The sequence below is a fragment of the Sturnus vulgaris genome, chromosome 6, assembly GCF_052056855.1.
Source record: "Sturnus vulgaris isolate bStuVul1 chromosome 6, bStuVul1.hap1, whole genome shotgun sequence".
NCBI classification, from domain to species: domain Eukaryota; kingdom Metazoa; phylum Chordata; class Aves; order Passeriformes; family Sturnidae; genus Sturnus; species Sturnus vulgaris.
The window spans coordinates 24,326,156-24,349,898 of NC_142248.1; the positions used below are offsets into that span (position 1 = coordinate 24,326,156).

The window sequence follows — 23,743 nt, forward strand, 5'->3', positions numbered from 1 at the left end:
TGAATTTGGGACAAGGGGCAGACTGTTAAAAAAAAATATTGAGGGGAGGGGGAAGAAGAGCAGTCAGAGTGAGAACACTTGCGTTCTATTTGGCATATTTGAGCTGGGAGCCAGTGTGAAGTACAGATCATTATAAACAAAGTAAGAAAAGGTGAACAAAATAACAACTAAGAGAAAAATCAGTTGAATTGTTTTTGTTTGCTTCACATGCTTATTTATTGTATTCAGATTTCCACAGGTGAAGACTTAAAAATATAATAGGTGAAAAAGTAGCTTTGTTTCTTTGTCTTTCATGTTTGGTGTCTGGAATAATTATTTGTACTTCAGTTGTTCACTGCAATGAATATGTGTTAACTAATTTCAAAACATAGATGCACTTATCACTTTTGGAAGTATTATGCTGTGTAGTAGTAGGATCTCAGTACCCCATAAATTTATCTTTCAGTGGTATAGATGCATTTTCCATCAATGTATGGTGTGTCACTTACTTTGCTCATAAGCATTTTATTTAAAATGCATAAAGGAAAAAAATGCATGTGGAAAGTAGTTCTGCCATTCAGATGGACTCTGACTTTCCCAGAATTTGGAGAGCATAAACCATTTTCCCAAGTGATTCAATAGGAACTAGGTTATTTTTGTTTCACACCACTTCAGTAATTGAGAATTCCAGTTCAGCAAGGTCTTTGTGCATGAAAGTCCACATAATGTGACAGAGTACTCAGTGTTTGAAGTGAAGGCACTGATATGCAATCAAGTCATTATGCACTGGCTGACCCAGAGTGACTGACTTAGCACTCACTTTTGATTTTTGTGTGACTTGAATAAAAATATGTTGCCTTAAGTTTAATGACAGAATTAAGCTATTTGTGGGAGAGTGTGGTTATGTACTTTTAAACTAGGGAGGCCTCATAAGACTGACTGGTGCCATCACATCAGACCAAAGACCCACCTGCCTCGCCAGCCTGACCTCTCTCAGGTCAGTACAGGAACAAGCACATTACAATACCTAGGCACTGTGGGGTTTTTTCAGCAAGCTCCTCAAGTGTACTGCTGTGTGTTTATGCCAGTGCTGATTCTTAAGTTTGTAAGCACTGCAAGTTTTGATAAGGACTTTAGATGAACAAATGTATTCTAATGAAATATTATCTTTAGTATGTACTAATTGAATAACACAATCAAATATTATTGAGAATTCAGGAAAGAACTTAGTGCAAAATTTTGCCTCATATTAATACATTTGTTTCATTAGACTTTGACCCCCATACCTTTAATAACAGAGACAAATCAATTCCTTTCCTTTTCCCCTAGCATATAAATGGCATAATGTGTTGACTTTTTTTCACCTAACATATTGCCATAAGTTCAGGAGAGGTTAGTTTGGATTCCTTTTAATGAAAGGCAATGAAAAATATTATATGCCATATAGTAATATTAAAAGCAAATATAGCTGTAACAGGATTAAATAGCCACCAGGACTGCATTTGTAGTAAGGAAGTGTTACGGTTTTCTGTTATATTCAGTTTTAGCTGTTGCTTCCTGAGCCAGGTAGTGTCACACTACCCTTTCCTGGATCAAATCTGTGCTGAAATACAAAATGAGAAATTCATCTCACATTACCATCCCAGTTCAATGAGATGAGAGCGAGGGACCCTGGTGTAGCAAAATATTTATGTCTCTTTGAAAGCACGGGAACAGCCTGATGGACCTAAGAAGTGCAGAGTTAAACAGGCTTCTGCATGAAACCTCTGGGGATAGATGTTGTCTTCATACAAGCTGCACAGGGACCAAATGGTTGGGGACAGGAGGTTGCTCTGCTCGACGTTGATGCTTTGCTGTATTCCATCTTTGTCCCTACTAACATTATTTCTCCAATGGCTTGCATGTTTTTCTTTACTTCTGTGTGACAGTTTTGTGGTTTTGTACTTTTACTTTAAGAACACCTTACTGAAGAATCATGTTAAATAATGATCAAAAAAAAACCCTCATCAATCTGTGTAGATGTGGCAGGCACTGTAACACTATGTTAACGTGTTACAGGTACAGGTTGAAGAAGAAAATGCTGAAAAGCTGACAGCATGTAAAAGATGATTTGTTTATACAAGTGCTAAAGTTATGTTTGATATGTTAATGCAACCTCATTTTCTAGTAAAGGCCAAACACTATTAAGTGGTTATTTGCATTGATTTTTCTATCTTCTGAAATACTTGATTCAAGGTAAACCATCTTTACTCCTTTTGTATAACTGGAACTGGGGCTGTCTTTTAACAGTCATTTTCTGGGTGGGCCTCATGGACTTTACTCAGTGATATTCTCCTGGTCCATTTCTTGATCTCTGCATCAGTGTCCCTTTTAGCAGATGTTCCTTTTTCAATTTGTCTGGATTTCCCTTTGGTATTCCAGCAATCCCACGTGGAGAGTCACTGAATGGGGTCAGCACCCATTGCAGCTTGAACCACTGCCTCTCACAAACATCCTCAATCTGCTGAATCATGTTACCTGATGCTCATTAAAAAAGACTCAACAGTAACCTAACAGTTTACATTTTAAGATGGGAGGGAAGGATATGTTTACTTGGCTGTCTATCCTTGCTTTCCTAGCTGAATCTCCTCTTATCCTTTTGATATGTTACCTGCTTTGCTTTTCATTTTGTGTCTTAGCTGCTTTTGATATATCCTGTGCTGGGTACAAAGGTATTTGTTTCAAAAGACTGAGTGTATTTAGAGGAGTTTCGTGGTGGAAATACAGTTGAAGAGAAGATTGAGTCCCTGTTGCTGGGAATGGATGATATTGTAGTGACAGCTGTACAGCTGGACATTGATGGTTGCTTGAGGAACATTTGGGGTGGGCTTAATGAGGTTCTCTGTCTGTCAAGTACATTATCACCTGAATCAGGCTAGATAAGTTTTGGGGGGAAATACCTTCAGAGAAGAGAACAAATGTGTGGGTTTGGAAGAAGAGAGGAAACCTTTTTCAATATTGGTTTTGGGGGTGAGATTTTTTGCACTTTCAATTGTCTATGTTGCCTCTTCAGCTACAGAACTGTGAATGCACACAGTAGACCACACAGTACAGTTAATTCTTAGTAAGTTGTTTGTGTGATACCTTTATAAAATTACATTACCATTTCCGAGGCTTTAATATCCTTTACTTGGCAAAGTCATCAGTGTTCTGATCAAGACATTTTCTCATTGACATGTGTCTACACTGCTCTCATACTCCTTGATGTACTCAAAGTAGCTGAGGTAGAGAAGCAGTTTTCTCAATTAACAGCCAATTTCTTAATGTGCTGAACTCATGGGAATTTGCATTTAAGGGCACAATTAATCCTCAGATCAGATATTTAGATAACCTGTGTTTCACAAATTATATTGTCTGTTTGAAGGTTTCCCAAGTGTGCAAGTTTTCACAAGTTTGAGATAACATAATTTAGACATACTATCTCAAATTAAACACTTCCTTTAGCTTTCAGCTTTCTTAAAAACATACATCCAACATTTCCTTTTTGTCAGTACCAAGTTGGATGATGTCTTCTCTTCACTGTGCTCCAAAACGTATTTTTATGTATGTTTTTAGAAGGAAATTCGGTTTCTTACTTGCAGCTGTTGGCATTTTAGGGCCCTGGAGTGAACCAATAAAAACACATGTTCTTTTAAAGAACATCTATTTTTACTGGACCTTGCTAACAACTAGTGACACAGAATTCAAAAAATGTTGGCTCAAATGGATAGAAGGGCTGCATTGTTTTAAATTCTATTTTTAAAACTTTTCTTTACAGCAAGGTTACACTAAAGTTTCATATGCTCCTGCTCTTATGAAAAATAGTGCTTGCCTTTAGAATACTATTTTAATATTTTAAAAGTAGTTCAGGTATCAAAGTTGTAAAATTTAAACTTTATTCAAGCATACACAGTTGTTGCTGTTTGAGACTATTATTGTTATGCTTTCACAAAGAGAGTAATTGAAGATTTTACTTCCTAGACAGCTGAGAATAATTCAGAATATCTTCTGTTAATATATTGTTTCCAACATAGTAAAACTCTTAGGTGCAAAGGTCAAATTAGATCACCATTTCTTTCAATGATGCCCCAAATTGAATTCAGGCAGTATTCTAGTTGAAAATACCCCGGGTTTTTGTTTGTTTGTTTGTTTTCAGATATCAACAGTCTCAGTAAAAATGAAATGAAAGAGAAATTACAAAATGTTCCCAAGTTTGATGTAAATGTAGTCATATCAAAGTTGACTTGATAGGAAGGTTCATCCATTTAGGTTATCTTTGTGCATCTTTACTGTACTTCACTTGTTCTGTGCTCTACAAGATCCTGGGCTCCCACTGCTGCTGTTTATTTCAGTGTCCTGTCTTCACAGGACTGAAGTGGAGAGTGGAATTAAGATTGCACCCATACTCTCAGTGGTACAATATGCTCTGTACACCAAGATCTTTTCTCATGTAGTCCTGTAGCTAGGTTTTGCTCTTAGCATATTTTCATGTACCTTTTGGATTCAAGAGAATAGCATGATTACAAATTCAAGTTTTAAAGGTAAATAGAGATTTTAGTCTTTTTAATAATATTTACTCTACATAAACTTGTTTTGTTGTCAAATTGTGGATTCCAAAACACTGATTTGAAGAAGAATGTTGGCAAAGCATAACAGTCAGTGTCCTGGTGATTATACATGATGTAATGTACAGTGTCTGCAGTGGTAGGTTGATTTTTTTTAATGGTGTTTAGATCACGTAAACTAAGGAAAAAGTGTTGCTAGAGAAAAAAAACGTCGCGTTTTGTTCTTCAGTAGTTTTATTAGCATCTTCATGTCTTACAAACACATAAATTTCATGCTAGACATGGAAAAAGGGCTACATCTGGGATTCTTTGATTTGTGATTGTGTGTGTGTGTGTGACAAACACAGATGTTAAATATCTCAAGTATGTGAAATACTTACAATCAAATGGATCTTAATATTTTTTCTGTATTTCCCTATCTATGGGAAAATGTCTTTTTGGCAATAAAAATGAAGCTGTACATTAAGGAAGTTTACAAACACACACTGAGAGAATGTACTACAGGAAAATTCACTGCCTTTAAAATAGGTAATCCTATTAGAAATAAGCTCAAATTTCTAACAGAAGTAATGAAGTATAACAACAGGTATGTGAATGGAATTTTTAATAGTACTTTTGGTATCCTACAAATGTTTAAAATTTATTCAAATAGAGGATGGGATCACTCTGGTTTATATACTATACTGGATGCCTGTTAACAGTGTATTGTTAGGTCTTATTTTGTATTTAAGATTTGTATGTATTGGCATGTCTTTAAAATTTCTGTCTCAAGATTCTTTAGCATTCCTTATTTTACTTAGGCCTCATTTATAATTTTTCCAGTTCTGAAGCTTTCTGTTTCACAAATTTTCTTTTTTTGGAGTTTACATGAGCCAGGCTTCATTGTCCCCTATGCTGAATTGCTTAAGAACAGGGTGTATATACATGATGTGATGCTCAGTTCTGTGTTGTCCACTGTCACTAAGATACCACAAGAGAATGACGTTTCCAGGTCTTTCATTTGAGACAGCAATGCTTACATGGGCATTATACAACAATTCTTATTCCTTTTTTGCTAGTATTTTTTAAAAGTATGTATTGAATTTGTTTTTTTATCAATTATCTTTTGTTCCCACAGTCTATTAACTTAGGGGTTTTGTTGATCATATCCAAACTGCTTGCTTGTAATATGTTGTTGTAAAATGCCTCTCCTGGTACTCTGCTTCTCCCTAGTTCTAACAGTTGTTCCTATATGTCTTCTTGGCACTTCATCTGTTATTGTTTTCTTTTTATATTTTTTTGTAAAACAGGTTTTTTTGCAAGGCAAAGAACTCTCTGCAGACAACTAATTGCCCTTTCAAACCAAGGAACTAGGAAAGACCTTTTATAGTTAATATAAAAAAAGAGCAAAATATAATTTGTTTACAACTTGAAGATTTTTAATCATTAAAATAAATGCTCAGCAGGCAGCAGTAAGTCTGCATGTATAGGCACACAGTAGCAAGTGCTAATTTTTTCATTTTTTGTCATTAAGTTAAATATTTAATGAAAAAATCTTAAAAACTTCTTTCAATATGTTGTGTGTATTGGAGAATCAAAGTAACCTTTTAGTATGAAAAATACAAGTCTAAAAATTTCATCTTTATTTTCTAATAAAAGGCTGGATCCTTGATATGGGAGGAGGGTCTTTCAATTTTTTGCATTTCAAAAAGCATGCATTCTTTCCTTTATATCTACTTACTTAATACATAAAAGCCAAAATCTAGCCAATTATTGGTATAACTAGGAGCAGAAATTCAACCCAACATTCGGATAAATATCTGATACTTAACTTTTTTGCCATACTGTTGGACCAGGAAGAAACTGAATAATGATACACATTTTAAAAACGTAGCTTTAGTGCTGTCTAAGATTGTAACTTGCTTTTGTCTGATGCTTTCACTACTGCAGAAATACTGGTGGGGTTATTTACGTTAAGTCGTTTGGCTTGTTGAAAAAAAATATGCCCACACTCCTCTACTTAATGGGATTCTTTCCTCGTTGCAGTGCAAACGGCTGGAGCAGGAGCTTCATCATCTGAAAGAGCAGAACCAGACTTCAGCAAACAACACGAGACATATGACTGCTGAAAACAATCAAGAACGTGCTCTGAAGGTAAATCTCCATTTCTTCTTGCAGGCAAATTAAGGTTGTAAGCCCCTGGTGCCAGCTTTCTGGGCTGCATATATCAGTTGTGTACATTTCGGCAGAAGTGAGCTATGGTGTTTGCCAACAACTGCTTCTTTAAACACAGATACAGCACCCTTCTGTTATGGTTTTATTTTATTTTGCGTATGAAAGCAACAAGAAAAAAATAACACATCCTCCAAATTATTCGGCTGGTAATTAACGCTGAATTCTTGAGGTCTGTCCTTGCAATATTACATTGTATAAGGTGAAGAAAACTGCAACTATTTGCCTCATGGTACCTTTGCAAAACTAATATTTTAAAGCATGGCTGTTTGATCTGCTCCCAGCAGTGTGTGCTATATTAATAACATTGTTGACCGATACTACTAGTGACCACATAGTTGATACTACTATTTGCAAAAGGGTAGCTACTTGGAATTGGGAGGAGGAATAATAAGTCTTGTCAATAAGAATAAAAATGAGCCGAGAGGGGGGAGAGGGTCAGAGAAAGGACAGTGTAAAGTGACAGGTTATTGCTGCTTTGAGAAAGGGAAATTGTAATGTCAGTGGAATTGATAGCTACATACCCTGCAGTCTCACTCCTAGCCATGATAAGAGACTTTGCCAGGTAAGATGTGCAAGCATTGTGCACACCTCTTCAGCCACTTTATTCTTTAAAACCCCTTTTATTGGTAGTGGAGATATGTACAAATACAGAAGTTACTCTGCTTATACTGTGTTGTCATTTCAAAACTGTTTGATTTAGACAGTAAGATCCAAAGGTATCTCATTTATAAATAGATTTTCTTCTGCCTCCTTTTTCTACTTTTTTTTTTTTTTTTTTTTTAATTTGGGAAACATCATTATAACATCCAACAGCTTGACCAAAGCGAAGTATTAGAGTGAAAGTAAATCCTTGTGTAGCTTTACATTTCCCAGTAAGAAAAACAATAAATATAATAATAAATGGAGGGAGCTGTGTGCCACACAAATGCTGTCTATTCCATGGGTTTGTAATTGTCATCAAAATAAACGGTGAATATTACAAAATCAGGTGTGCAGTACTGAAAGCTAATGACTAGAAATGGAGATAAACATACAGGGCTATTTCTCACTGCAATAACAGCATGGTTTTAAATCTGGTGTCACTAAAAGTTAGTGCTTGCCAAGCATGCTACTTATTGAACATAGTATTGTTTTTCATTAATCGGATGCTGACGGTTTTTTTCCTGTGTAATTGAAAATACTGTGCAGAGAGCCTTTCTGCTAGAAAAAAAGTTTTATTTAAGCTACGCTTTTTGCATTTAATATTGTCTGACATAACGCTTACAGAATAATTATATTTTCAGAGCAAGAAGTGATTTGATAGTTCAGAGTGTTACTAGGATTTCATTCTAAGCCTGATATTGCTCTCCCAGCACCTAATCTTTAAAGAATTTCATTTCTGACTGTCACAGGAATTTTTTTTATTTTTCAAAGTTAAAGGTTAATTGATCATAGTCTCTTAGAGATGAGAGTCTGGGGAAGAAAAAAAGACCGCTTTTCAATTTTTTTTAAAGTTGAACTTTTTTAATATTGTAACTCTGTAGAGTTTTACTCAGTTCATATTACTGTTGCCTACAGTGAAGAAAGGTCCTCTGGAATATTTTTTAAAAGGGCAAGTTGTATTCTTGACCTTGAAAACTTTAAAATGCCCCAGTGAAATATTGCCAATAGTAGTTAGCTTTCATACACAGCACATGAGCATGCATCCTGACCTCATGTAAATGAAAAGCTTATCACCCACTTTCAGTGTAACCACAGCCTGGAAAACTGATGTCTGGTGAGGCTGAACATCATGTCAGTGACTCGCTTAGGAGTGGGTTTGGTGGGTGCTCTGGGGCTGGCTGCAGATGGCTGGGGCGCTCCTGCTGCTGTCAGCAACACAGCTCCCAGGAAAAGAAATTGCCAGCCAGAGCCCTGTCACAGGTCACACACCTCCCCTGCCAAACCCTCGTGTTCTTGGCTGTCACCTCCTGCCACTTGTGTGCACTCAGTAGCTCTTGCACGGCTGCACACAGGGTGCAGGTACACACCCAAGCATCCCATCCTGTCCCCTCTCCACTGCAGAGCACCCTCTGGACATTTGACCATTTTCAGAGGAATAGGACACATCATTATTCTCTGTGGTACAGGTAAATATCAACCTAGCTTTTATTGTCACCATAATCCAAGGAATTACATTTATTTTAACCACCTCCACGTGCAGACTGGGGAACTGTGCCATGTATTATTAACCTGTCCAGCAGAAGGAATCCAGGTATTTCTTCTGAGTCTCTCCCGGTCAGTTTGTATCAAGGAGGTGTTTTTTCTTTTAAAAATCTGTAATTTTCTCTATTCTCTTACACTTAATAAACGTCAAGGCAATCTGTTGATTCAGTTTGGCAAAAGATGTATCCTGAGGATGAGGAATTTGATCTGGTTTAGATTTTCTTAAAGGAGTAACAGAATTGTAAACATCAGTTGTGGTGCAGGGATATTTGCAATCTTAGCTGGATAAAAATAAGGTAATCAGGATCACCTAGAATAAGGATGGCATGAAAGTTTGTGATAAAAGATGAGATTATTACTTCTATGGGACCCTGAAATACACTTAAGAGCAAAACCCAATGGCCATTGTTTCTTTTTTGCTTTTTAAAATAATTTCACAGTAGTGAGTTGCTTGGAAGGAAAAAAGTGTAAGATCTATCCACAAGGAACCTATTTCATTCCACTGATGTTAGGGTCTATTAGACAAAATAAGCTGCAAGCTTTCAGTTTTTGGTTTTTTGGGTTTTTTTTGATCTATCAGCTCACAGGGCTACTGCCACCCTTCTTTGGGGCAGTAGCCATCCATAGTCAGGAGTGAGCAAAGAGGCAGGGAGACATTATAACTGTGGGAGATGTGGTAGCAGTAATTTGGCTAGGTTGAGGATCTGGAAATCACAAGGATGATATAAGCAGTCTTCTGCAGATTTTTGGTTTTACATATTTAGATTCCATGCCACACCTGAGGATAATGTGACAAATAAAGCATATGATACAGAAGGCATGCAGTGTACATTCTAACATGCTGTTTCATCTTACTGGGCCGTGCTGCACCTCTTGGTAAGACAGCTCTTCTTAACTAATCTCTGCATACATATTAGCAATATGTGATTTTAAATTTCCATATTTGATGTATTTATTGCATAGAAAATTCCTTATAGTATTGTGGGCCGTTCAGCCCCACAGTGCCAAACTGGCACCCCTAATTTTTATAGTATTCTTATTGGTCATAGGGGACTGTATTAATTTGAAAAGGCCAATTTAAAATCTTCCCTCCAGGCAGTGCCCACAGCTGCACAGAGGTCATGCAGAGAAGCATCTGGGCCCCTATTTCCACAGTTAAAGTAAAATAATCCTCTTCTTTGTGAAACCATTTTTTAAAATCTCTTATAATATTTCACACTGAATTATAGCTAAATCTTTTAGGGATAATTGCTTCCTAAGGGTCTATACATTTGCGCTCTTAGTAAATTTTCATAAAATAAGATCTGAGAGTGCTTTGCAGTTCTAATGTGTCAGGGTCTATATGTAAGATTATTAATTTTTCCTATTTTTCTATAATTAACATTTCGTCTCTACTGATTCTGGTGAATGTATTCTCATAGTACACAGTAGCAATCGATTAAATTAAATGTAGAAAAGTTGAAGAATTGCTAGTTTTTCAGTATTTTTCAAATACTCATTCATTTTACTCTTGTTAGCTTTGTAGTATGTAATTTTTGAATTCAGAGTTTTCACTAATAGATTTTTTCTAAAGAAAAATAAAAATTTTGCCAGTGAACGTGTCCTCTTTACTGATTTGAAGAAGAATAGGAAATAATTCTTGTGGAAGCAATAATGTGAAATTTAATGGAAAATTTTTAACTGGATTTGACTGAAATAGAGAGAGGAGACTTTTTTTTCACAGATCTTCTCTATTTTGTAATTTCTAATTAGATCGTATATTCTTCTCAAAGCAGCTATTAATGGACTTTAAAGATCAGAAAGACATACTAATTTTATTTTCAAGGCAAACTTTTGAAAAGAAGAGGACTATTTCATGATGATATACAAATCAGGTGCCCTTTACTGACTAAATGAGGTTACTCCATCCAATTATGATGTCATTAGAACTTGTAAGGGTTATTAATCTCCTTCAGAGCTGTTGAGATGTTACATCTTTTGTTTTGATTGGCTTTTTTTTTTGTAATGTCTGGCTTTCTTTTTAGTTGTGATTTTTTGTAGAACTTATCCTACATTCTTTCATAATTTTATTAAGAATATAATAAATTTAGAGCCAAGAAAGTGACCTGAAGGAGCCATCAGAAGTTTGTCTACAGTAGTGTCATAAAGGAACTGTGCCTGGTGTCATCTGCTTTCTGCTGACATGTAAGAATCAGGTTAAGGGCAGGAAATCCACAATGCATAGCAGTTTGGTAGTTGTTCCAGTGATGAAGCCTGTGAAGAAGCTACTCTAGAATACTTGATTTAAGTATTCCTTGATGCCCTTGATGCCGTAAATTGTCTTAAGTTCTTTTTGATTCCCAAAATTTCACAGATTCTTAGAGTAGAAACCGTTTTTCAATATTTACTTGACAACATCAACCACAGAAGCAAGTTCAGCTGACCAGTCAACCTGTCATCCATGGAGGGCATAATCTCAAAAGATTCTGGTGTTATAACAGCTTAAAAATTTTTCAAAACTTTAACATGAAGTATAAAATATTTACTGCCGTTGAAAAGCACATGCTACTTGTGCTATCGAGGCATACAATATTAACTATGGGGAAAAAAAGTCCTTTCAGGTGATGTGGCCTTTATTTGCAAAAACTAAGTAATTCTAACTGGTTTTAGGTTTGGTGCTTCAGAGCTGAAGTTTCATAAGTTTAATAAGTTTAGAGGTGGTTTATGCTATAAAGCCTCTGATTTCAACAGAGAGATGCTTTTGAAATGTAATCCAGGGAAAGAAACTTGTCTGAAGTGATGGGAAACCAAGAGATTTCAATCTCTTCTATTCAAATTCTAGTTTAGCATCTAATTTTCTGCATTTTAATAGTTACTAATTTCATCCTTTCATAATGATTTTACGTGGGGCAGAGAGATCACATTAATTCATTGGATAGCTGGAAAGTGAGTTTGGAATGTGTCAAGGCTCAGCCACGTCCAGAGCACCACTCTGCCACCTTCAGCTGTTGTGACATTGTGCTGTAGTTACTGCAGTGCTGTGTGACTGATGGAAAAGAGCTGCTGGTTTGCCTGTACAGTACAGCTAACACATGAGTGGCTGTGTTGTCCACTGGTGAGATAGGTGTTACACCTTTCTTCAACTCCTAGCTACAAAGTAACAAGACACTGCAAAGAATTTAAAACTTGCTATTGATCCAGTTGTCGGTATGGTGTTACTGTTTGGTACAGATTGCTTTTTATTTAGAGCGGTTGTTTTTTGGTTTTTTTGGTTTTTGTTTTTTGCTCTTTTAGTGAAGCAGCTCAGCAGTATTCATATGTTGGACAACTCATCCTTTTCTCTCACACTCTTTCATGAATTCCTCTGGCCAGTGTTCATTTTTCCCTCTGTATCTAATGAAATAGCAACCTGTGAAAGCTCAACTCCAGACCTCTCTCTGTGGAGTTAACCCAAAAGCAATTATGCTTTTCATCCTGGCTGTCATATGCTACTATCTAGAATAAAGGACTTCTGTCACATTTGCAAATGATTTTATAGGTGTGTTTGACGATAGAATGCCAGCTTCATATTGGAAATGGAAGGGGTGAAGTCGATTGCAGATGTCTCAGTAAGAGGAGATACACTGTGCCCTATCATTTAATTATGGTCTGTATCTGTTTTTTTCTGAAACTAAAGGAATACTTCAGGACCAATGAGAATAGTAAACAGGTTTCTTGGAGGTTATCTCCAGCAAATAATATGTTACAGCTGATCCTGAAAGGTTCTTCCTGCTAGTCTTCTAATAACTTACACGGGGGTCAAATACTACAGGATTTGACAAAGTAAGCAGCAATTTCTAACTTTGTGCAAGAGCTGTTTCAGTAGTTTGGTTTCTTCTCCTAAGAAGGATTCCTCTTACTCAGCTTTCAGAAGAGTTGCTCAGGTTGTAGAAAGCCACAATGAATTCCTTTCTCTTGTCAGTACCTACCCTAACACAGGATTTGCTCTAATTTAATTGCCTGGGCAATGTGAGAGAAAAATTTGCTACCCTGTCAGTAAAACTTGTTATAAAGCACATGAGGTCACTATTCTTTTTTAGAGTGGAGGTTTGATGAATTTTTAATTCTTAAATTGCTTTTAATTACATAGTGGAGGTGAAAATAAAAGACTAGTAATCTCGGACCATCCTGCTGACAACCTGGATGTGAATAAGAATGTGCAAACATTTTTCTTCCGTTGCTGCTTCCTAGACACTTTATCAGACAGGTAGACACAGTTGCAATCTTAATTGCACTGAACAGACCCTTTACTTTTGCTGCACCCAGAAACACTTAATCACAAGGTCTTAAAGTATGTCACTGAGGTTAGACACAAGTCTGTTCAGCTCTTATCCATGCTTGAAGAATGATTGGTGACTTTATGGCTTGGTGTTATTTAATAGCACCGTACACCTTAGAGGATATCAGTGTGAGCTGCTGCATTGTGTCATAAACGAACACTAAAATGAGGCCACAGAAACTCCTGCAGAAGTAATTCTGTTCATGTTCCACTTAGATAATAATTTTCTGTGTTCATTTCTCTTTAAGTTATAGTGTCTCAAAAAGCTGTTGCTACAGACTTGATAGTTAGCCTGCGAAGTTAACTGCATTTCTGGAGAGGGAGAAAATAACTTGTATAATCCTACAATGACCACTGTTCCCCCTCAAACCCAGTGGAAAAAATGTAAGCACTTGCCGACTGGTCTTTAAAGCAGTCATTTGAAGTTTCCTTGACTCAATTGTTCTTTTCAGTCAAATTTCATCATTCAGGGCTAGACATCCTTAAGGGATGCCTCAAAGAGTTTCTCCTTCATCTGCTGTCATATATTTAGGAGTATAACAGTTTGCTTATGTGTATCCCTTATAAGCAGGAAGTGACTAATTTATTGTATGTATTTGACCATGATCAGAAATCTGATCTACTGGTATCAGAGTCAGTGACCAGTTTTGTTAATTGGGTTTTTTAGCCATCAAGCCTAGCTGGTGGGCTTTATTTAGTTATGTAGGTTTTGACAGAAAATTGTTCACAAATGCAGTAGCATTCTTAGTCTCCTCCCATCTGGTAGCTGTTTTAGCTCTGATAAGACATTTGTATTCATTGGCCAGAAATATCTTGTGTAGGGAGCTGAAAGTTAGAATAATTGCTTAAATGTGCCATAAGCAAATAATACTGTATTTTTTCCTGATGGAAAACACTGGGAGTGAAGTTGCCCAGAAACACAGGCTTCCAGAGTTCAATAAATCTGGCTTGTATGAAATGTCTACCTGGGACATTGACAAATGACAGCCTGGGAATTGAAAAGAAATTATGTTTCGTAACATTAGTAGTTGCATGATTTTCAGTCATCAGCTTCTGGTGACATTAAGTGGTTGTGTGGATAGGTGGCAGGGACATTTGTACAGCTCTTGGTTCACTAAATCATTGCTGCAGGCCAGAATTTTGAATGCATTCAAATCTTGGGTAGTTTTCAAATAGAAGGAAACAAATAGACACCCAAGTTCTTGTCTTTGCTTCCTTGATTGCACTGGCCATGCCACCTTCCTGTACCTTCAAGGCTGTCCTTTCACTGACCACACCATCTGGCATGTCAGCCCTGTGTGTACAGTGTTCTGTGCACAGCAGCTACTCAGGATTTCTTGGACTCTATTCAAATGAAAGACCAAACACTGGTGTTTCTTACCTACTGTGATCTCAAGTCTTTTAGAATCATTTCAAAGCAAAGTAATACATGGGTGAGAGTGAACAATAGTTGTCCATCCTGAGAAGAGTTGAATCTGTATAATTAATAACGCTTGTCTAAAGCACTGTATCTCTTTAGCATGCTTCATATTGCTGTAAGCAGCTGCCCAAGAATGGCACTGAATGTATCTTGGTAGAATGAAACAAGCAACGTCTTGGCTCAAAGGGTTTATTCACCTTGCCTGAGGACTGCAAGTCTTCCTTCTCTCCTGTTAATAGATACTGAACATCTCTTAACCAAAGCAGGTATATTTACTGAACTTTGATTCAATTCTAAGCATGAAGAAATTCATTACTCATTCAAACTTGGTGTTTCATTCCTGCTTTGATCTGTTCCACTAACAATTCCATGAAGGTCTGTTGCTTTTTATTTGACAGCCTTCAAATCTCTCTTGGCACCAGATTACTCCTGACAATCTCAAACATCAACTGTTTATATATACCATATACAGCCTCTCTCATTGATGATAATGTGGTCATTCAAACCTTTTGGCTGAGTCTTCTGATTTTTGGCTTCCATTCCATAGGTGGAAGATGTCTTCCCATAAGGTCAGTCAGTGGTACTACTTCTGATTACCATAAGTATTATTCCTGATTAATGCAGCAGGTTCTTGAAATGCAATATTTTGGTTTCAGGTGGCTCTAAGTCTGGACTATCATTCTCATAGTCATTTAGACTGCTTTCACTTCATCACTTCTGGTATGCAAAGAATCATCTCGTTCATGGTAATAGATTTCTATGACCATGTCAACAAGAACCTCTTATCCATGTTTTTTATTTAACCATTCTGTAATTGTGCATATTAACTTAGTATTTTAGAAATACTTTGTACTTTCACACGCTTGTTTTTCCTTATTGCAGAACATATCCCATTTTGTATGATGACACATTTGTCTTTCTGGAGGCTTTTTCCTTACTGAGTTACACTGCCACTTGGTCTTACAGTTTGAAGGGTGCTACATTTCAATGTTCTGCAGCATTTTTAGGGTTTTGTCTAAGCTCTGTTAAAGGACTTCAAAACTGGGACAGTTTATGGGCCTGGTCAGATCTCAGATATATGTATTCTAGAAATACGTATTCTGAAATAAAGAGATGTTCTGAAGTTGTAGAAGATGAAACAAACCATACAGGCGTCCCGTAGCCAATTATGAAGCTGTCTTCTACCTGCTCTTTTACTCCTTATCTCCACAGAGGTGACAGCCATGCCTTAAACCTGATAAAAAATGGTGTGTTATAAAATACACTGAAATTCATGAGTATCTTGTAAACTAGTATCACAAAGTCTGATATGTAAGCAAAGCATACTGTAGAAACCACAATCATGTTAGGAAAGCTGCTTATGTGTGTTCAAAAATGTGTAGATGTGGTACTTAGAGTCATGGTTTAGTAGTGGATTTAGCAGTGCTGAGTTAATTGCTGGACTTGATCATAGATATCTTTTCCAGCCTTTACAATAATGTGATGGTTCTCTGATTATAGGGAAAGATTAGTGCTGATAAAATTAGAAACTCTAACTGTAGTTATAAACTTTGTCACCATCTCCAACAGCATAACTTATCACCCCAGTCCTGGGTTCATTGTTCCCTTCCTTCTTCCCAATAGAATGTCAACAGTATTACCACTATGAACCTTTGTAGGTTCTGAGGAGGTGTCATATTGCTGCGCTTCAAAGGGTTATAAAAAAATTATTTTACTTTCCTACTAGTATGGACCTTCATTTCAGGATTACGTGGATCAGGAATTAAGGCCATATGTTCATCTAATTCTAAAGCAATCATGAAGTCTAATATATCAGACTTACTATAAAAAAACTAGGATTCCTTCTTTCGTTTTCCACTTTCAGATACTATAAAACACATTTCCAAACTAAATTCAGATATTCTGAATCTGAACTTACTTTGTACATAAAAAAGTAATTTTTTCTGAAACCTTTAAAAGTGGCCTTAGCACCTTTCTATTAACCTTATGCCTAATCTGCACTGGCACAGTTTTCAAAATATTAATATATATTATATGAATATATATATTTCAAAATGCATTGTACCATATTAAAATTTTAAAAGTACCAAAAATATTTAGCCAAGTTCGCTATCTTTTATTATTTAAGTTATTAATGATATTAAATGTATTGAATTATGCTGGAGATGAGATATCAAATTTCATGAATAAAGAGGAGGAGTAGCATGGTTATGTGTTATATTTTATTTCATAAATTTGTTTCTTTCTCCATATGAGTTCTGTTTTCCATACATGTAGAAGGAAGTGTGGTAAATCTTAATTTTCAATATTTTTTTCAGTGTCATACCATACACTCTTCATTTTATATGCTGCACAGGAAAATGATCCTCTTTTGTTTGAACAGCAACTGTAAACAAAATCTTGAGCCTGGATGCATGATGACATGCGAGTTATTTGTCCTTCAATAAAACATATAAAAGGTAGTAACCCAAGCTCTTGTGCAAAAGACAAGCTACAGGGTCATTAAATACCAAAGGTCTTGCTCTGACCCATCTGTGACCTCCTTATCTGAAACACCTCTCAGAATTGATGGAATCTTCTTTAGATCTTGGGACAGGAAACCAAGGATAGGATAAAGGATCAATATAAGCATTTCAGAATTTTAGGTATTTACTAGAAGAATATTTGGCCTTTGTATGTTTAAGTGTATCCAAATAGCTGTTCCAAATTGGAGGACCTTTTCCTAGCATTTTGTATACAAAAAACCATATGAAGTGTGCTTCAGAGTAGAAGGGAGACAGGTGCTGAAGGAAGACACTGAAACATTAGGTATTTTTTTGATTTGAAAGCTGCAGACAGGCCTTGGTTCAGAAGCCTCAAAGTCCAACATGTTTGCTGTTATTTATAGTTTTACTGCAATCTGGATGTCTCTCCTGCTCCCAGGTGAACAACTTCAGGTTTTAGAGTGAGATGAATTCAAAAGTGTCTGTGTCTGAGAAGTGCAGCTTGATGCTTAGCCATCACTTACCAAGAGGAGTCGGGAATTATTTTGCCTATCCTACTAAATTCCCGTCTATTTATTTGGCCTGGTGAAAAAGGCACATTTTTGATGTTAGTGCACTTGGGCTTCTAGATCACTGAGAGGCTTTTGACAATCCCTTTTACCTGTAAATAAGAGGAAAGTTCTGATTTGATTTCCATGTGTGTGGCTGCACAGAGGTGTAATGGAAAAGTGAACTTTGCTGTTCACACATTCAGGTTGCCAAGAGGAACAGATGTGCTCCTCCTGTGCAGCAGTGTGCAGTTCTACCTCAGCAGCATGCAGGTCAGCAAGAAAATGCTGGATGACCTGAAGTAAAGAATGGATGAGGATTTATTTTGAACTTTTTTTTTCCTTCTATGAAAGTGGGCTTAATGAAGTACAATCTTTCTCATCTGTGTTCCAGTAGATCTCCATAGCTTTCCTCATGAGATTTTGGAGTAGTATCTGGACTTGGGCTTTTCTGTAGGAGTCAGCTTTAGTGGAGTGAGCTGTATGTTAGGGGTCAAGTAGTAAATTAGGTAATTTGCTAATTCCGAGTTTCCAGATCCTAACCTTAAAAAGCCCTGTTCAGACATCCTGGTGTATTACCTGTTCAGGATTTACACAAGCACAGATAGAACTGGACATATGATTTGACATGACTTTTTAATATTTGAAGTCTTGCAGTGTGTAAAGGAAGGCTCATATCAGCAGAAGTATATCGATGTATTAGGATTTCAACTCAGCATGTATTAGGTTTATCTTAATATTTAGAAACACTGCATGACTAGCTCTGTCATGGAGCTGAATCAAAATTGTTCATTACCATTGCAGAAAAAAAAGGAATTGTTTATTGAAAAAGCTCAAAGAAGGTCTAATTTCTCCTTCAAAATGTGTTTGCAGTTAAAACTTTAAATTTTTGTGCCTCCAAAATTCAGTCATGTGTGTTGTTGCTTCCAAAATTCAGCCTCTCTTAATGGTAAGGTAAATATCTCTTACAAAGAAAAATGAATGGAGGGGTAAAATGAGAAAAGAGCTGTCTTTAAACTTTGGGTAGGAAGCTGAAGTAACCAATGCAATTGGGTAATAGTGATTAAGTGTGTATCTCATTGCTTGAACATGGTATTAATGTGTATTGGTGATTGTATTAAGCTGCTGAGCAGCTAGATTTACAATTTAAAATTAAACACAAAGCCCAAAATGTCATTTTTAGTTAGATTCAATATGTAAATAAATCTTCAGGGGCTTCATTTTCTGAATTGTGTTGGTTGACACTGGATTTTTCATCTCCAGAACTGATTCTCCACTGAAGAATAGATGTCATCTTCCACAGTTTTGCTAGACGTATTTAGATTCCATACAGTTTCACAAATTCCCCATTGCCTTGTGGATCAGAGTCAAGATGATCATTTCAATGTTAGTTTGTTTATTAAAGAAATACCTGCTGTGCTGGAGGGGTTTTTAAGCTGGTGGTCATGGCAAGACTAGCACATAGAGTTCATTGTTTACAAATATTCTGACCACACATTTTGAAAATTGAGAAGTTTTGTTTTTTAAAAATCTATACCATTTCAACTATTTTTTTTAATATTAGAAGTAGCATTTGGACCAGGTTTCCAAACACTGAAGCTGATCTTGTATATATCTGTATATAGGCCAGATTCTGTGCACAAGCACATGTCTCAGTGACTGCTGGAGTGTAGTTCTGCTGACAGTGATTGTTATAGTACCTAAATTTTGAGAAAAAAATGAACCCGTTCTTGCTTTGACCTTGTAGCTTGTGAGTTCCATGTGTACTTAATGGGGCTATGTCCCAAATCTCGGAAGCCTTAGGCTATTACACACGTATATAGACTAGTAAGAAACAGACAGACATCAGAGGAAATCCTGTTAAAATTTGTTTTCATAAACTAGCTCTCTTACATGATACTACAAGATCTGGTAAGAGTACCTTGATGCTTTGCTAGCTCTTTCACAAGAGCTTGGCCAGGAGACATTTTAACAGTAAAAAATCCTTGATGTAAACATTAAAAGAATCTATTATCCTTTCTCAGGATAATAGATAAACATAGCCCTTCAGAACCGTTCCCCACAAAAGCTCATTAAGATCATCTCTACCTTAACTATGTTTCTCAGTGAGTTCTTTGGATCTGTAATCCCTCACCCCATCTTCTGAAAAGAGGAAACTATTTAACGAAGGTTTTTAGTTTTAAAATGGAACTTTGCTCCACTTTTCAATAGTGCTCACTCTGAGTAAATTATTTGAATACATTACTTGTCAGTTAGATGCATTTCAAAGACCTGAAGATTTCAAACCTTTTCCTTGCCTATAGTCTGGAGAAGAGACAGTATACCAGGCATCTTTTTTTTTTTTTAAGTATTTTAACCATTTAAGAGTATAACATAAAACTGACTGGTTTTAGTTGGTTATCTGTTCCTATTTCTTCCAACTGAGAAGCAATTGTTGGAGGACAGAGTGGCTGAGTGACTTGGAAGAAAGTGACTGAAACCTGGGAAATGCCGTTGATAGCTCCTTCCCTTTGGAATTGCTATGTAACAGTAACAACAAAAACACTCATTTTCTAAACTAGATAAAATAAAATCTGTTTATCTAGCCTGTTAAATCTGGGTGCCAGCTTTCAAGCAGATGACGTTTTAAGCTCTGTAGATGCTAAATCCTGAAACATTTGGTCTATAAACAAAAAGCTGACATCAAATACAGCATTACTGATAGACATAGTAATGGTGTATGTATGCTGCATTCACACAAAATAGGGAGATGATTGCTTTTTTGTATGTTGCTTAGGGTTTTTTTCTTGTGTTAGAGTATTAAAACAGATATTAAATTTTATCATTAATGCAGTGCGTGGTCTCTCTTCAAATCCCCTTAATTACAGATTGACTCCAAGGATTACACAGCATGGATTTTAATTTTAACTGAAACAAAAAGAAAAGCTGCTTAAAAATTATTCTTGCTGAGTGACTTGTTGGACCCCAAAACAATTTTAACATCTTTTGACAAGTGTTGTCAAATTTAAAATATTGGAGCTGAGTTCACCTTCAAACTCCAGTTGTATCACGTCTACTTCCCAAATAAAATGTTTTATTAACTTTGTCCTCACAAAGGAATGTCTGCCTCTCATAATTTTGTTTTTTCAGTTATTTTTTAGGAGAAAAAGAGTCACTGTCTTGCTGAGATGTGTTTATGTTTCAAGAAAGTGACATCATATTTCTTTTCTTTGGTAATTAGAGAAAAATTACCAGAGTTGATGTAGCGGCAACAAATGTATTTCACACTCCTACATTGTTTCCTTTCTGACCCCTTTCTTTAGAACTTAAAACTCTGAAAGCTGCTTTCTGCCTGAAACATAGAATAGCAGGTCTGGGTCCAGAAGCAACATTTTCATAAACTGGGGCCTAATCCAGTAAGCCTCACACAGGAAGATACTTCTGTAAGTACCTATTATTCCTCTGAGTAAAATCAGTGATCAGGAATCAGTTTTTCAATAGCTTCTTGTAGAATTTCTTTCCCCCATTTCTTAAAGGACAAAATCAGCTTCCCAGTTTGTTTTATTAAGTAAAACCCACTTGTCACAGTTATAGCTTATTAGTATTTTTTGTAGTTTTACAGTATATCTTCTCCTGGTTCTTTAAGACACTCAGAAAGAAAAAAAAATAAAAAGGGGAGGGGGGAGAAGTTGCTTTCCAGAGCTGCAGCAAATAACTGCACAAAGCTAAGTGTACACAACTTCTTGTGAAGCAGGCATAGATGAAAACACTACCCTGTCTCAAAACGGGGACACAAGTTTCTTGCTTTAAAAATCAGCTTGTTTTGTGAGTGAGTAATAACTTTGAATAGAAAAGGCTGAGGGAATGAGAAATTAGCTTTTGGCCAGAAGGTCACCATATTGCTGAGGGATAAACTTGTCATTGCTGTTTAATGGTAGTTAGTGGTTTGATAAAGTTCACCCAACTCAGTTCGTTAGCTTAAAACATATTTCTGAGACTTCACAGATCTGCAGGTAAACAACACCATTATTGCTGCATCTTTTTATGGGGTGAATTTTTTTCCCTTAAATAGGGTTATTTCAACAAGCTTTTTTCTCCCTTTTTAGCTGTCTCTGTATTGTTGCTATCAGAATGTTCAATGGTTTTCGCCATTATTGTACTAGAGCACTTTTTTTTAATGGATCAGATTAAAGTCGGTTGCTTTGCCAAGCATAAATCCCTCCTGTTTTAGCAGGAAGGTATTTCTAAAGCAAGTCAATGAACAAGGTAATTTATACATAATATTGTTTGGTTTAATTTGTCTATTATGTGTAATAGTCTCAATGGTATATGATTTTCATGTCATGTGTGCTTAATGCAGAGGCCAGAAATAGCAACAAATGAGGCGAAATGGTGTAGTTTAGTAAGTGTGTTTGTGTGTGTGATTTCTTCTAAGTATTTGTTAGGTAATGCACAGCACTGTGAGTGATACTGGCAGCTGGCAAAAGTTTGATGCTTTATATTTGCTGTGATTTCATTCTCTTGGCCAAGCTCTAAATGTATTATTACTTAGAGTTAATAAAAACACAAACTAGTTCCTAATTTTTGTCAAAAATTAGATGAAATGGCTTAAAGGAAATAATGATAATTGATTTTTAGTACAAAGTTCAATTTTGCAAGTCACCTTTTGAGGCCTGTTTAATAAGATTGTGAACTCTTTTGAATGCCTGGTGAAGTTCACAGGGGATGAGGCGAGCTGTTCAGACAGATCCTTTAATAAATAACACCATCTCTTTACCACAGTGGACAAAATCTGGAGAAAAGAAAAATCTCACTTGTGTCCTAACATAAATAAATGTATGCGTGAGCGCTGTCTGTCTTAGAAGTCGTTTGTGTTTGTTTAAGTTGGAGCACAGGACACACAGTAAGTCTGGTGTCTGGCTTTTGAAACCGGGGTGTGTAAGCGTCTACGTCAAAAAGAAAAGCATTCTGGAATCTGAAGGCTGAGGCTGGAAAGAAAAATCATCCTTTACAATAAGTAAGACCTGATTTTGGCATATGTTAACTTTTCAGCAATGTTATGTGTTTGCAATACATTCGCTGTTGGTATAGCTCTGAGGGTTGGACTGCTTTGAGTGTAAGATTTCAGGATTTTTGCTGGAGCCAGATTTTGATATTTAAATTATGAACCAGTTCTGCCTTTTCCGGTGAGGAGTGTTGCTAGGGTTGTTAGTTTCGATCCAAGTGTAACCATCTCTGTGTTGTTTAACAATTTTTCAGAATTAAATTGTAACTCTCAGTATCTGTTTCATTTTTGTTACTATATTACTTTTTTCTCCCTACACTCCCCAACTGCATAAGTGAGTAGAAGCTACATAATTTCTGGGGATTTGTTCCGCTTTTGCTTTCCATACTTTTCCTCTAGCTAGTGAGTACTTCATGGCAGTTAACAGGATGTGCTCTCTTCTTTACAAGCAAGTACTTTTTCAGTTGTGAATATACTCTTGCACAATAATCAAAACCCCCAAGGTTTAGTCTTTTCGTTTGGGGGATTTATAGCATTCTTTTGTTTTTGTTAAGTTTTTTATTTATTCTCTTATCCACTGGATTAAATCTAATTTCGTTATTGCAAAATCCCCTCACTGTCTTTTTAGTTAAACCTCAATCATGAAAACAAGGAGCCTGAATTACATTTGGGGAAAGAAATACTCAGCTTGAAACATAGTGCTTGCAGATACATCGGTGGACACTGAAAATAAAATAATTAGAAATAGAATGGCTCTTTATTTTATGTGACTGGTTTGGGGTTGGCTATATCTGAAAGGGGATGAAAAAATGATCTCTCTGCTTGAGACTTGTTAAACAATGCTATAAGCTCCAAGTTATTTTGAGGTGGTGAAAGGTGAAACATTTGACATGTTCTTTTTGGGTAATGCTTTAAAAAAGAGAGGGCGGGAAAGAGGCGTTGCCACATCAGAGTTAAGGGTGTTTGTGGTTGTCCATGACAGCGCTCCAGTTTTAAAACACCTGTGTTTACTTTCCAGCTTTTCTCAATCGGCCTGAAAGTGGCCTAAGAA

At 36.3% G+C, this 23,743-nt stretch overlaps 1 protein-coding gene across 2 annotated transcripts in view; it reads left to right on the forward strand.

Moving 5' to 3' along the window:
• Positions 1 to 23,743, forward strand: part of MIPOL1 (mirror-image polydactyly 1) — a 186,083-nt gene that overhangs the window by 81,414 nt on the left and 80,926 nt on the right. For both annotated transcript variants that reach the window (XM_088167305.1, XM_088167306.1), the window contains one exon: positions 6,588 to 6,695. In XM_088167305.1, the coding sequence (XP_088023431.1) occupies positions 6,588 to 6,695 (108 nt within the window). The remainder of the gene's footprint in view (positions 1 to 6,587; positions 6,696 to 23,743) is intronic.